The 12,717-nt window shown below is 37.3% G+C and overlaps 1 protein-coding gene across 5 annotated transcripts in view; it reads right to left on the minus strand.

Annotated features, from left to right (window-relative positions):
* Braf (B-Raf proto-oncogene, serine/threonine kinase) overlaps positions 1-12,717 on the minus strand; it is a 183,032-nt gene that overhangs the window by 112,939 nt on the left and 57,376 nt on the right. For all 5 annotated transcript variants that reach the window (XM_004851286.3, XM_004851285.3, XM_087206321.1 and 2 more), the window contains exon 2: positions 9,149-9,250. In XM_004851286.3, coding sequence (XP_004851343.2) covers positions 9,149-9,250 — 102 coding nt within the window. The remainder of the gene's footprint in view (positions 1-9,148; positions 9,251-12,717) is intronic.

The following is a 12,717-nucleotide window of genomic DNA, read 5'->3' on the forward strand; positions in this document are numbered from 1 at the left end:
CCTTTCAGCAAGAGCTCAGTGTACAAGAGAACCTCTCGGGCCGGGGGTTTAGCTCAGTGGTTTCGCTGCCTGCTGCCCAAGTGCAAGGACCCAAGTTCGATCCTCAGTACCAAAAAAAAAAAAAGAGAAACTCTCTGTTCTCTACTTTCTGCTCTGAGGAATTTCATGACAGAAAGATCCTCACATTTGCTGCAATCTTGAAAAAAAAGCCAAATGAGGTTGCACAGAACACTCTGAATCAGCCCGCTGCAGACAGGCAGGTCTGTGCACGTCCTACCGAGGTCCCGAGTCGCGCGGCAGATGCCCAATCACCGCGCTGCAGACAGGCAGGTCTGTGCAGGCCCTACCGAGGTTCCGAGTCACGGGGAAGATGCCGAATCACCCCGCTGCAGACAGGCAGACACCTGATTCCACACTACAAAGACGCAGAGGACACCAGACCACCAGACCAAGGTACTGAGTCCCGCTGCTCCCAGCCCAGAGGTAGGGGCTTCTGAGCCACCGCCCCACTGCTACTGGTCCAGAGGAAGGGGCTTCCCGGTCACCATCCCTCCCGCTGCTCCCAGCCCAGAGGAAAGGGCTTTCGGGCCACCATCTGTCCCACTGCTCCTGGCCCAGAGGAAGGGGCTTCCGGGCCACCATCCCTCCCACTGCTCCCGCCCCAGAGGTAGGGGCTTCTGAGCCACCATCCCACTGCTCCTGGTCCAGAGGAAGGGGTTTCCCGGCCACCATCCCTCCTGCTGCTCCCGGCCCCTGTCCCACCTCTCCCAGCTCAGAGGAGGTAATCCGTGCAGGCACTAACAGCCCGCCGCCCCAGTCGAAATGAGAAAACATGTAAATAAGTCTCAAAACAAGACTTCCAGATCACCTACAGCAACCCCAAAGGGAAATGAGATGGAACACTCTGATACTCAACCACCTGGACCCACTGAACTGGCAACAAAAGGGGATCTGGAAAAAATGAAATCAGAAATAATTTCTCAGATAACAGGAGAAATTGTGGCCCTAGTGAAAGACATGATTAATAAATCTAGAGAAGAGCTCAGGAACATGATGGAATCTCAACATAAGAAACAAATGGAATCCATAAAACAGATGCAAATAGATTTCCAGGACATGAAAAACTCCACTGAAAGTCTACACAGCAGAATGAGCCAATGTGAGGACAGAATTTCAGATATAGAAGATAAGATTGCAATTAGTGACCAGGAAAAGAAAAATTGCTTCAAAATTATAAGGGAACATGAGAAATCAATTCAGCAGCTGCTAGATGATGCAAAGAAGAATAACATAAGACTGACTAGAGTCAATGAAGAAACAGGAGAGAGTGGAGATGACATAAAAAAATCTCTTCACAGAAATAATGGTAGAAAACTTCCCAAGCAGGGGAAAAGAGCTTGACATACAGATAAGTGAGGCATATAGGACTCCAAATAGCCTTGATCAAAAAAAATCTACACATAGGCATATAATTGTTAAGATTCCAGAAACACAACAGAAGAAGAAAGTTCTCCAAGCAGTCAAAGAAAAGAAACAAATCACATACAAAGGTAAGCCCATCAGAATCACAGCAGACTTCTCAACACAAACCATCAAGGCAAGAAGAGCTTGGAGTGACATAATCCAAGCCCTAAAAGAAAACAGCCTCCAACCCAGATTGATGGACCCTGCAAAACTATCTTTCAAAATGGATGGAGAAATAAGATACTTTCATGACAAAGAGCACCTTAGGAACTTCGTGAATACCAAACCAGCACTCCAAAGAATTTTACACAATATCCTAGGAACAGACATTGAGGATCACAACCCCAGGAAGCAAAGCAGAATGAACTTATCTGGCATGACAAGAAATTAAATGTAAAGGGGGAGAACCCAACAAAAAGAAAAAGTCATGGCAATGACAAGTCAATATGTTTCAGTTATAACCATCAACGTTAATGGTCTCAATTCACCAATCAAAAGAAACAGACTGGCAGAATGGGTCAAGAAGCAAAATCCAACAATATGCTGCATACAAGAAACACACTTAATTCAAAAGGAAACTCATGGACTGAAAGTTAAAGGGTGGAAAACAATACTCCATGTGACAGGAACCCGAAAAAAAGCAGGAGTAGCTATTCTCTTGGCAGATCAAGTAGATTTCAAACCAACACTGATTAAGAGAGATGAAGAAGGACACTACATCCTTGTAAAGGGAACAATCCAAGAGGAAGAGATGACAATCATGAATATCTATGCACCAAACACTAGTGCACCCAACTATATAAAACAAATACTAACGGACATGAAAAGTCATATATGCACTAATACAATTGTAGTGGGGGACCTCAACACCCCACTGTCACAAATAGATTGATCAATTAGACTAAAAATAAGTAATGAAATACTAGAACTCAATTGAACTCCTGAACAAATGAACTTAACAGATGTTTACAGAGTCTTCCACCCCACAAAATCAGAATACACATTCTTCTCAGATGCACATGGGTCATTCTCCAAAACAGACCACATACTCACACACACAACATGTTTAAGTAAGTTCGAAGGAACTGAAGTGATCCCCCGTATATTATCAGACGATAGTGCGATGAAATTGGAGATCCATAGCAAAAGAAACTCAAAAAATTTCATAAACATGTGGAAATTGAACAACACACTTCTGAATAACCAATGGGTCACAGAGGAAATTAAAGAAGAAATCAGACAGTTCCTTCAATTAAATGGCAATGACAGTACAACATATCGGAATCTACGGGACACAATGAAAGCAGTCTTACGAGTGAAATTCATAGCAGTGAATACGCATATTAGGAAAACAGAACAAGCCCAATTAAACAACCTGATGCTGAACCTCAAGCTTCTAGAAAAAGAAGAGCAGGACAACCCCAAAGCTCATACAAGGGAGGAAATTATAAAGATCAGAGCAGAAATCAATTCAATGGAGACTAAGAGGAGGATACAAAAAAATCAATGAAGCCAAGAGTTGGTTCTTCGAAAGAATCAACAAAATTGACAAACCCTCAGCCAACCTTATCAGAAAAAGGAAAGAAGAGACCCAAATCCATGCAATTAGGAATGAAAAGGGTGAAATTACAACAGACCCAGCAGAAATCCAGAGGATCATCAATACCTACTTCTAGAACCTATACTCCAATAAGATGGACAACACAGAAGAAATGGACAGATTCCTAGATACATATGAATTACCAAAGTTGAATGAAGAAGACCTAAAAATTCTGAACAACCCAATATCAACCAATGAAATTGAAAACATAATTAAAAACTTATCAACTAAGAAAAGCCCAGGCCCGGATGGCTTCATTGCTGAATTCTACAAGACATTTAGAGAGGAACTACTGCCACTACTGTTTAAACTCTTCAATGAAATTGAAAGGGAAGCAGTACTCCCACATTCATTCCTGGAAGCAAGCATCACCTTGATCCCCAAAGCAGAGAAAGACCCAACCAAAAAGAAGAACTATAGGCCAATCTCACTAAGGAATACAGATGCAAAAATCCTTAATAAGATAATGGCAAACAGAATGTAGAAGATCATCAAGGAGATCATACACCCTGATCAAGTGGGATTCATCCCAGGGATGCAGGGATGGTTCAACATATGCAAATCAATCAATGTAATACACTATATCAATAGAGCCAAGGACAAAAACCATATGATTATCTCCATAGATGCAGAGAAAGCATTTGACAAAATCCAACATGCATTTATGATAAAAACCCTAGAAAAAATTGGAATAGATGGTCTCTACCTCAAACTGATAAAAGCCATCTATGAAAAACCAACAGCCAATATCATACTAAATGGTCAAAAACTGAAATCCTTCACACTCAAATCAGGAACAAGACAAGGATGTCCACTATCACCACTCTTGTTCAATATAGTTCTGGAAACATTAGCCATGGCAATTAGACAAGAGAAAGAAATAAAAGGAATAAAGATAGGAAATGAAGAAGTCAAATTGTCATTATTTGCAGATGACATGATACTCTATATAGAAGACCCTAAGAACTCCACCAAAAGTCTTCTAGACTTAATAACCAAATTCAGTCAAGTACCTGGTCACAAGGTTAACACACAAAAATCAATAGCTTTCCTCTACACCAATGACAGACTCACTGAGAGAGAAATAGGGCAAATTATTCCTTTCACAATAGCATCCAAAAAACTGAAATACCTAGGAATCATCCTAATGAAAGAAATCAAAGACCTCTTCTCTGAAAACTCTAGCACTCTGAAAAGAGAGATTGAAGATGATATCAGAAAATGGACAGACATCCCCTGCTCCTGGGTAGGGAGGATAAATATAGTGAAAATGGCCATACTTCCAAAACTGCTATATAGATTTAATGCAATTCCAATTGAGATTCCAGCAGCATACTTCATAGACCTTGAGAAAACAATCCAAAAATTCATTTGGAACAAGAAGAGACCCAGAATAGCAAAAGCAATTCTAGGTAACAGAGACATGGCAGGGAGTATCACAATCCCCAACCTGCAACTCTACTACAAAGCTACTGTGATTAAAAACAGCATGGTACTGGCAAAGAAACAGACTTGAGGACCAGTGCAACAGATCAGAAGATGCAGAAACAACGCCAGACACACTCAGCCATCTCATCTTTGATAAAGGAGCCAAACACCCTCACTAGAGGAAAGATAGCCTCTTTAATAAATGGTGCTGGAAAAATTGGGTTTCAACTTGCCAAAGATTAAAACTAGACCTTTATCTCTCACCGTGAACTAAACTAAAATCAAAATGGATTAAAGATCTAAATATTAAAATAGAAACTCTGAACCAGTTGGAACAGAGGTTAGGTAGAACCCTTGAAGACATCGGTGTAGGAAAAGATTTTATGAACAAAACCTCAGTTGCCCGTGAACTAGCACAAACAATCAACAAGTGGGATCTCTTCTTATTAAAAGGCTTCTGCACAGCAAGAGAAACCACCAGCAGTGTGAAGAGACAACCCACAATGTGGGAAAAAATCTTCACCTGCTCTTCCTCAGACAAAGGTCTACTATCTCAAATCTATAAAGAACTTAAAAAGATCAGACCTCCCAAATTTAAAGACCCAATCCAAAAATGGGCATCTGAAATGAACAGACATTTCTCAGACAAAGAAGTAGAAATAGCAAATAAATACATGAAAAAATGTTCAACATCACTGGTCATTCGAGAGATGCAAATGAAAACAACACTGAGATTCCACCTCACCCCAGAAAGAATGGCTGCTATCATGAAATCAACCAATAACAAATGCTGGCGGGGCTGTGGGGAAAGAGGAACCCTGCTTCACTGCTGGTGGGAATGTAGACTGGTGCAAGCACTGTGGAAATCAGTATGGAGATACCTCAGAGAACTAGGTCTGGAAGTCCCATTTAACCCCGCTATTCCCCTGCTGGGGATCTTCCCCAAAGAATTAAAAGAATCATACCACAGTGATATATGTGCGCCCATGTTCATAGCAGCACAGTTTGTAATAGCTAAAACTTGGAAACAGCCCAAATGCCCATCAACTGGAGACTGGATAAAGAAAATGTGTTTTTTTTATAAAATGGAGTACTACTCAGCCATAAAAAATGAGAAATTACAGACATTTATAGCTAAGTGGATGCACATTGAGGCCATACTCTTAAGTGAAATAAATAGGACTCACACGAACAAATTCTGAATAGTTTCTCTGGTGTGAGAAACTGAAAGTGTAAATAAGGACTAAATGTATAATAGGTCATGTGAAATAGGAAGAAAAGGGGCAAAGGGGAAGGAAGGGAGGGCTAGGGGAAAGGATAGAAGGGAATGGGATTAATATGAGAAAATGGAAAAATAGGAACAAAATCTTTGTAAATAGGGAGGACTGGAGGGGTTGAAGGGAGGGCTGGGCAAGGGTGAAAAATAAGAACCAAGAGAGACTATGTAAAGGTGCAAATTTCCAATGATGAATGTCATTATATTGTATACCTAAAATGTACCAATGATTAGAATGAATAATCGAAAATGTAAAATAGGAAGAAAAGGTCCAAAGGGGTAGGGGTAGTGGGAGGGGCAGGGGAAAGGAAAGAAATGAAAGGAAAAATGATGAGAAATGGAAATAATGGAAATAAAATCTTTGTAAATAGGGAAGGGTGGAGGGCGTGAAGGGAGGGCTAGGAATGGGGAAAAAATAAGAACCAAGATGCATTATATAATGGTACAGTTCCCAATGAGAAATGTTATTGTGTTGTATATCTACAATGTACCAATAAAAGAATTTAATAATAATAAAAAAAAAAAAGCCAAATGAACTACACAGATCCAACCAGAGCCTGACAACTTCAGTGTACAACCAATCTTACTATAATTTATTCCATGCTTCATGTTACGTGAAGAGAAAATAAAATCCTTATTTTTTTAGTCAATCTGTTATTGGGGTTTTCTGTTTCTTGCAACTAAAAGCATTTAAATTTTTATACATTGGAATTGATTCTCTAATTTTTCTGATCTTTCCTCTAATACTTTCTATCTTCATTTTTATTCTGCTTTCTGAAACATTTATCTTTCAACATTTATTTACCTATATACACATACATACATATATACTTAAGTCTGTGGACATATACATAAATACACACAAAATTTTTGTTAAGACAGGGTCTTGCTATGTAGTTTAGGATGACCTTGAACTCAATATACAGCCCACACTGGCTTCCAACTTGTGGCAATCCTGCTGCCTCAGCCTCCCGAGCACTGGGACTACAGCCGTGCGCTGCCACATCTGGCCACACACATAGCTTTTCTCTGCTATAATAGTTTTAATTTCCAAGAATTCTTTCTGGTTGTTACTTTTGCTTTTTCAGAACAACTGTCAAATAAGAATGGATTGCTATATCTTCTCTTAGCCCTGATGCTAAGTATAATTATTTTCAAGTTTTCTTCTGTTCTCTGCACTGTTTCTGATTTCCTATAGCCTTTTTTGCTCTTCTTGTTCCTGTTAAAAGCTTTCCTCAAATATAGTTATTTTTAGCTATTCCTCAAATATAGTTATTTTTAGCTATTCATTTATATTTAAGAGTTTAATACTCTTCAAAATGCCAATACGAACAGTAACAATCTACAGATTCAGTGCAGTCCCTATCAAAATTCTGATGATGTGTTTATGAAAATAAAAAATCCTTTCTATGGGCCAGGGATTTAGCTCAGTGGTTCTACTGCCTGCCCCACAAGCACAAGGACTTGAGTTTGAGCCCCAGTACCGAAAAAAAAAACCCCTTTCTAAAATTCCTATTAAGTCTCAAGGGACCCTGTTTTGGACAGCTTTCCTGTTCCTAGGATAAAATACCTGACACCTGTAACTTAATGAAGGAGAGAGAGGTTCAATTTGGTTCACAGTTTTGCTCCATGACTGGCCAGTTGGGTACTGTATTCTCTTTTTTTCTTACTTAACCTCTCTCTGTTTCTTCACTTATAAAATAGTGATAAAAAAAATTCCTACAACCTAGCATCTAACTTAAAGTAATTGTAAAGATTAAATAATACATGTGTATCACACAGTACCAAGCCAGAACAAACTCAAAGGTTTGTTGTTAATGATCAGTGTTCAAATAATAAAAACTAGGAAGAGTGTGTGTACAGAGGAGGCTGTGAATCATTGCCATAGTGAGACACAGTGACTGATGCAAACGTGTTGTATCTGAGATGCGGACAGTCCACAAGACAGAAATGGCTGATAAGACAAACTGCTGCTTATACGATCTAATTCTGATTAGCAAGGAATTATCAGTTTCTCATTACTCCTTTGCTTGGCTTCCTTGGATATTCAAGGGAAAGAGACTACATGGGATCCTAGAAAGCACACTAACTAGTTAGAATCCAAAAATAAGAATTCTAGTTTTAGCACTGATATTAACTAGTAATGCAATCTAGGATCGGCCATATATGAAGAAGAGAAAAAAAGAATGGTTTACTAAGCTGATATTTCCAAATTTCCATTTTATTTTTTAAAATTGTTCTTTTTTTTTTTTTTTTTTTTTGCGACAAGAGTTTCACTCTATACTTTAGACTGGCCTCGAACTCACTATGTAGCTCAGGCTGTCCTCAAAATCACAGAGCTCCTCCTGGTCAGCCTCCTGAGTGCTGGGATTATAGGCATGTGCCACCATACCCACCCAGGATTCATTTTAGAAATGCAAACTTGCTTTCTCATGGACTGGTGAAGATTTGTCCTTTAAAAAGTAGTTGGATTACTAAATTAGAAATTTAATGAGGAATCTCTGAATCTGCGCTTTAAAAACTCTGGCATTTGGAGCCAAATGGTAACCTGATCATTAATAATTTAGGGTTATGTCCACCTATGACTAGTGATTATAGCTAAGCCATCTTTTATATAACAAAGTAGTGGTGAACAGTGTGGGCTGTAGAACCTGACTGTCTAGATTCTACAACCAGCTTGCTGGCTGTGAAACCTGACTGACGTCCAGAGAAAACTAAAGCCAAGGCTTATCTGTGATTAGGAGACTGACTACCTACTATCTCACAGGATTGAGAACAATGACTAACTCTGTAAATTTACAATTGTGCTCCAGGCTTGACACAACCTCAAGGCACTATTAGAAAAGGAAGGCAATGTTGAGCTATTTTAAGATTATAAACTTTATCTTTTATAAGGAACCAGAAACGAATTCTGACGGAACTTGTTCTAGAAAAGATATTTTACAAAATTGCCCCATTTTGCTATGGCAGCTAGTTTTGCTGATCACCAAACAATGTTCTCTCTCTCTTCAGAGGAGTAATATTCTAAGGTTTATAGAGGACTTCTCCCTTACTTAGTTTTTTGTTTGTGTTTTTGTTTGGTACTGGGGATCGAACTTGGGTCCCTGCGGTTGTGCAGCAGGCAGCGAAACCACTGAGACAAATCCCCGGCCCCCTACCTTACTTAGTTTTGATGTTTACCAAATTACCAAAGAATATGCATGTATTATAACAAGTAAAACAAGACTAAGAAATATAGACAAGGAAAAAACTAATTCTCTTTCAATATTTACTCCTAATCTTACCTCCTAAAATAGCTAAGATTACCAGTACAAATGCTTTTTACAAATTATTTTTTCCTTGTTTCAAAATGACTACAAATATGATACTCAAAAGCTTACCTCCAGGTATATTGATGGTGGATTATGCTCCCCACCGAATTTGTCCAATAGGGCCTCTATGTGTTCCTGTGTCAACTTAATCATTTGTTTGATATTCCATACCTAAAAAATATTTTAAAAGAATTTAAATAAAGATCACTTAGTACATGAATTAGAACTTTTTTACATTATACAAAAATGACTTTATTTCTTCCCCCTACGTACTATATAGCTAAACATTAAGACATTGTGTCCAAAATTTGCACTATGACAAATCAACTTTCAAGCCATTTCAAGTCTTAGAGGTTTTGCCACCAATTGACACAATCTGACACATACAGAAAATAAGTAAATAAGTGACAAAAGGAAAACTGAGGAGCACATAAAGCATGGAGTTTCAACTCCAATAGAATGAAGCAGAGTAAGGTGGGCTAGAGTATTTAGAAGAAAGCAAATTTACACTGGACTAAAAATGATTCATAGGAACTGCTAGTTGACATGGCCAAGAAATTAAGTTGTCCACAGTCATATACCCCTTGTCAAAAATTAGAAAAATTGCAACGTAGATAACTATCCAGTATTCCTTAAAGTCTAGAACTTAGATCATTTATATAGTGGGGTTTCCCCTTTTTATTATTAAACATCTTTAATTTTTTTCCTAATATTACAACTTTTTACTAGTATTATAATTTATTCTCAACTACAGGAAATTCAAATAATTCATGAGTATTCAGAATAAATCAAGAGAATCTGTTTTCACCTCCAACAAATCCCAGGCTCTCCATCAAAAAGCAAATGCTGTTCATGGTTTATGCTAAGTATCTTTTCATGTTCTCTTTTAGGTAAAATATAAATATATATATATATATAATATACCAATTCATATAATTATACATAAAAATATTTTAATACTTTTCCACTAAATAACAATGCCTCAGAATTCTTTCCAAATCAGTATCAATACTTCTTTTTAATAGTTGAATAAACATTAATTTCATATTTTATGTCATTAATAATTTCAGTGGTCTCCAAGCTTCAATGATTACTAGGAGTTAGGTGACATACATAATTTTAAGAAATCAATGTCCAGATCCTCAACCTCCTTCTGTACTCTCCCTAACTCCACTGCTTGAGAACTAGTTGTGGTTTTTTTGGCCTATCTTCTCCTTTAAAAATCATTATTTTCAAAAAAAACCCCACATCATTTTCCACTTTATAAAAGGCAAAGTTCTTATCCTTCTCAAATATTACAAGATACACTGTTCTGAGATATATAAACTCAAAAGTACCCAACAGCGAGACAATTAAAAGAAAAGAGAAATCCTTTGAAATAAAAAGATATAAATTAAGAGTAGGACCTTATTTTATCAGTGAAACAAATTTCTGCAAGCTTCAGGCTTTATTCATTTATCCGGCTGGCCATCCTAGAATTCAGAAATCTAGTGGTTATAATAAGGGCATACATTAACATGTCTGTTTTAGGACATATAAAAAGTTAGATTTTTTTTTCTGGTAAAAATTTGGGTTGAAAATGAGAACTGCCTTGCAAATTACATAATATGGCAGACATTATCTATAAACTAAGTGATCTTAACCTGCAGTGTTAAGGTTTAACCAAAAAATATACTTAACACAAATATAACACATAATAGAAAGTATGGCCTTTTAAACTACTTATAGTTATATTAAAAAGATGTGCGGACCGGGGATTTAGCTCAGTGGTTCCACCACCTGCAAGTGCAAGGAGTTTGATTCCCCGTACCCCCCCTCCAAAAAAAGATGTCAGGCCAGTGACGAGCACTTGTAGTCTCAGCACATCAAGACATCAACTCAAGTGAAAAGAGATGACGAAGGAAGGAAATTATAGTTTATAGGTGGAAATAAATGAGCAAAAGTGTCTCAAGACTCTTGGTTTATTGTCTTACTAAGGGACATTTGGATTGTTTCATTTCTGTCAACCTCAAACAGTATTTCAGTGAATGGTGCTGAACTGCTTTTCTGGGGCAAAACTATGAGTTTTTCTTTTTGATACTGAGGTATAAGATTCCTGGATTGAAATATATAAATGTATACATACGTATATATCTACATGGTTTTTTTTGTAGTGCACTCAGCGCCTAACAGATGCTAAAGAAGTATTCTACTACTGAGCCACACCTCCAGACCTACATATTTAAATTTTTAATAAATATGTGAAATGGTTTTCCAAAAGAAGAAATGCATCAAGTCTGCAGAGTATGAGTCCTTCCTTTTCTCCACAAACTCTCCAACATTAAATGTTATCAAACTTCTAAACTTTTATCAGCCTGAAAGGGAAAAAGGGATTATATTGCTTTAATTTGCATTTCCTATAAAACCGAGTGGTTTTTTAATGTTTATTACCATTTTATTTTTTGAAAATTCTCTATACCACAGTCCCTTTTATCTACTGAGTTTTGGTTTTTTCAAACCGATTTATAAATACTCTTTACTGTGGCTATTAATCCTAATTCTTCTACAAATATTAAAGTCTTCCACTTGTTTTTCACTTTGTCTTTTTTGTCATATCGTCTTGCTACTCAAAGTGTGGCCATAGGCCAGCATCATCATCATCTTTAGGAAGTCTGTTAGAACTTCAAAATCTCCAGCCCCATTCCAGACCTACTAAACTTAGCGAAATCTATAGTCAGGTATTATACCATTTTATTTTAGGGTGCCTTTGTAATTTCTCTTATCGCCACAAGATGTGAGGTATCTTCTTTTCTCTAACTGTACTTATTCCCTAGGTGACATCATTCATTTTTGTGTCTTTATATGCCTACTATGAACTGATAAAGTCAAAATTTAAAATTCAGCTGTCTTCTCTTAACTCCATGTTTTTTCCAAGTGTCCACTGAACATCTCTACTAGGATAACAGGCATCTCAAATTTAACATGTTCAAAAAAAGAACTTCTGGTCTTCTCCCCAGCCCACCCCCAAAAAGCTAGTATTTTTTCTAGTCTTTTCATGTCAGCAAGTTGCAAACTCCATTATCTGAGTTGCTAAAACCAAGAACTTAGCATCACCCTTAAACTCTTTTTCTCACTAACATCCAATCCATCTCTAAATCCAGACATAGGCAGACATATTCACCTTCTCTACCATTCTTCACCCTGACCTAGGACATCCTCACTTCTTAGTTTATACCAACAGTCTCTGAAGTGGTCTCTCCTGTTTCTTGCCTAGAATGGTTGTTAATAATTTTTTTCATTTAAAAAAATAATTCAACATTGAACAGATACATAATCCAGATATCTGTAAGTGATTTACTGAAAAACAATGTACGTACTTTAAGATATCTCTATCTGGGATTGCATTTTCTGAAAATTGTATGGAAAGATTGACATCAAGCTTTTTGTGTTAATTATTTCTACAGGTCTCCACTACATGAGAAATTAAAACATTTTTATTTGACATAGTAATTTTACACCTTTATGAGGTACAGTGTGACATTTCAATACATATGTATACAAGTGCAATGATCACATCAGTAATGGGCACATTTATCATCTCATACATGCTATCACTTCTTTGTGTTGATAACATTCAAAATCCTATTAGCCATTTTGAA

Source organism: Heterocephalus glaber, unplaced genomic scaffold, assembly GCF_053883595.1.
Source record: "Heterocephalus glaber isolate CG9 unplaced genomic scaffold, H.glaber_assembly_v1.0 deba00000621, whole genome shotgun sequence".
In the NCBI taxonomy this organism is placed as follows: domain Eukaryota; kingdom Metazoa; phylum Chordata; class Mammalia; order Rodentia; family Bathyergidae; genus Heterocephalus; species Heterocephalus glaber.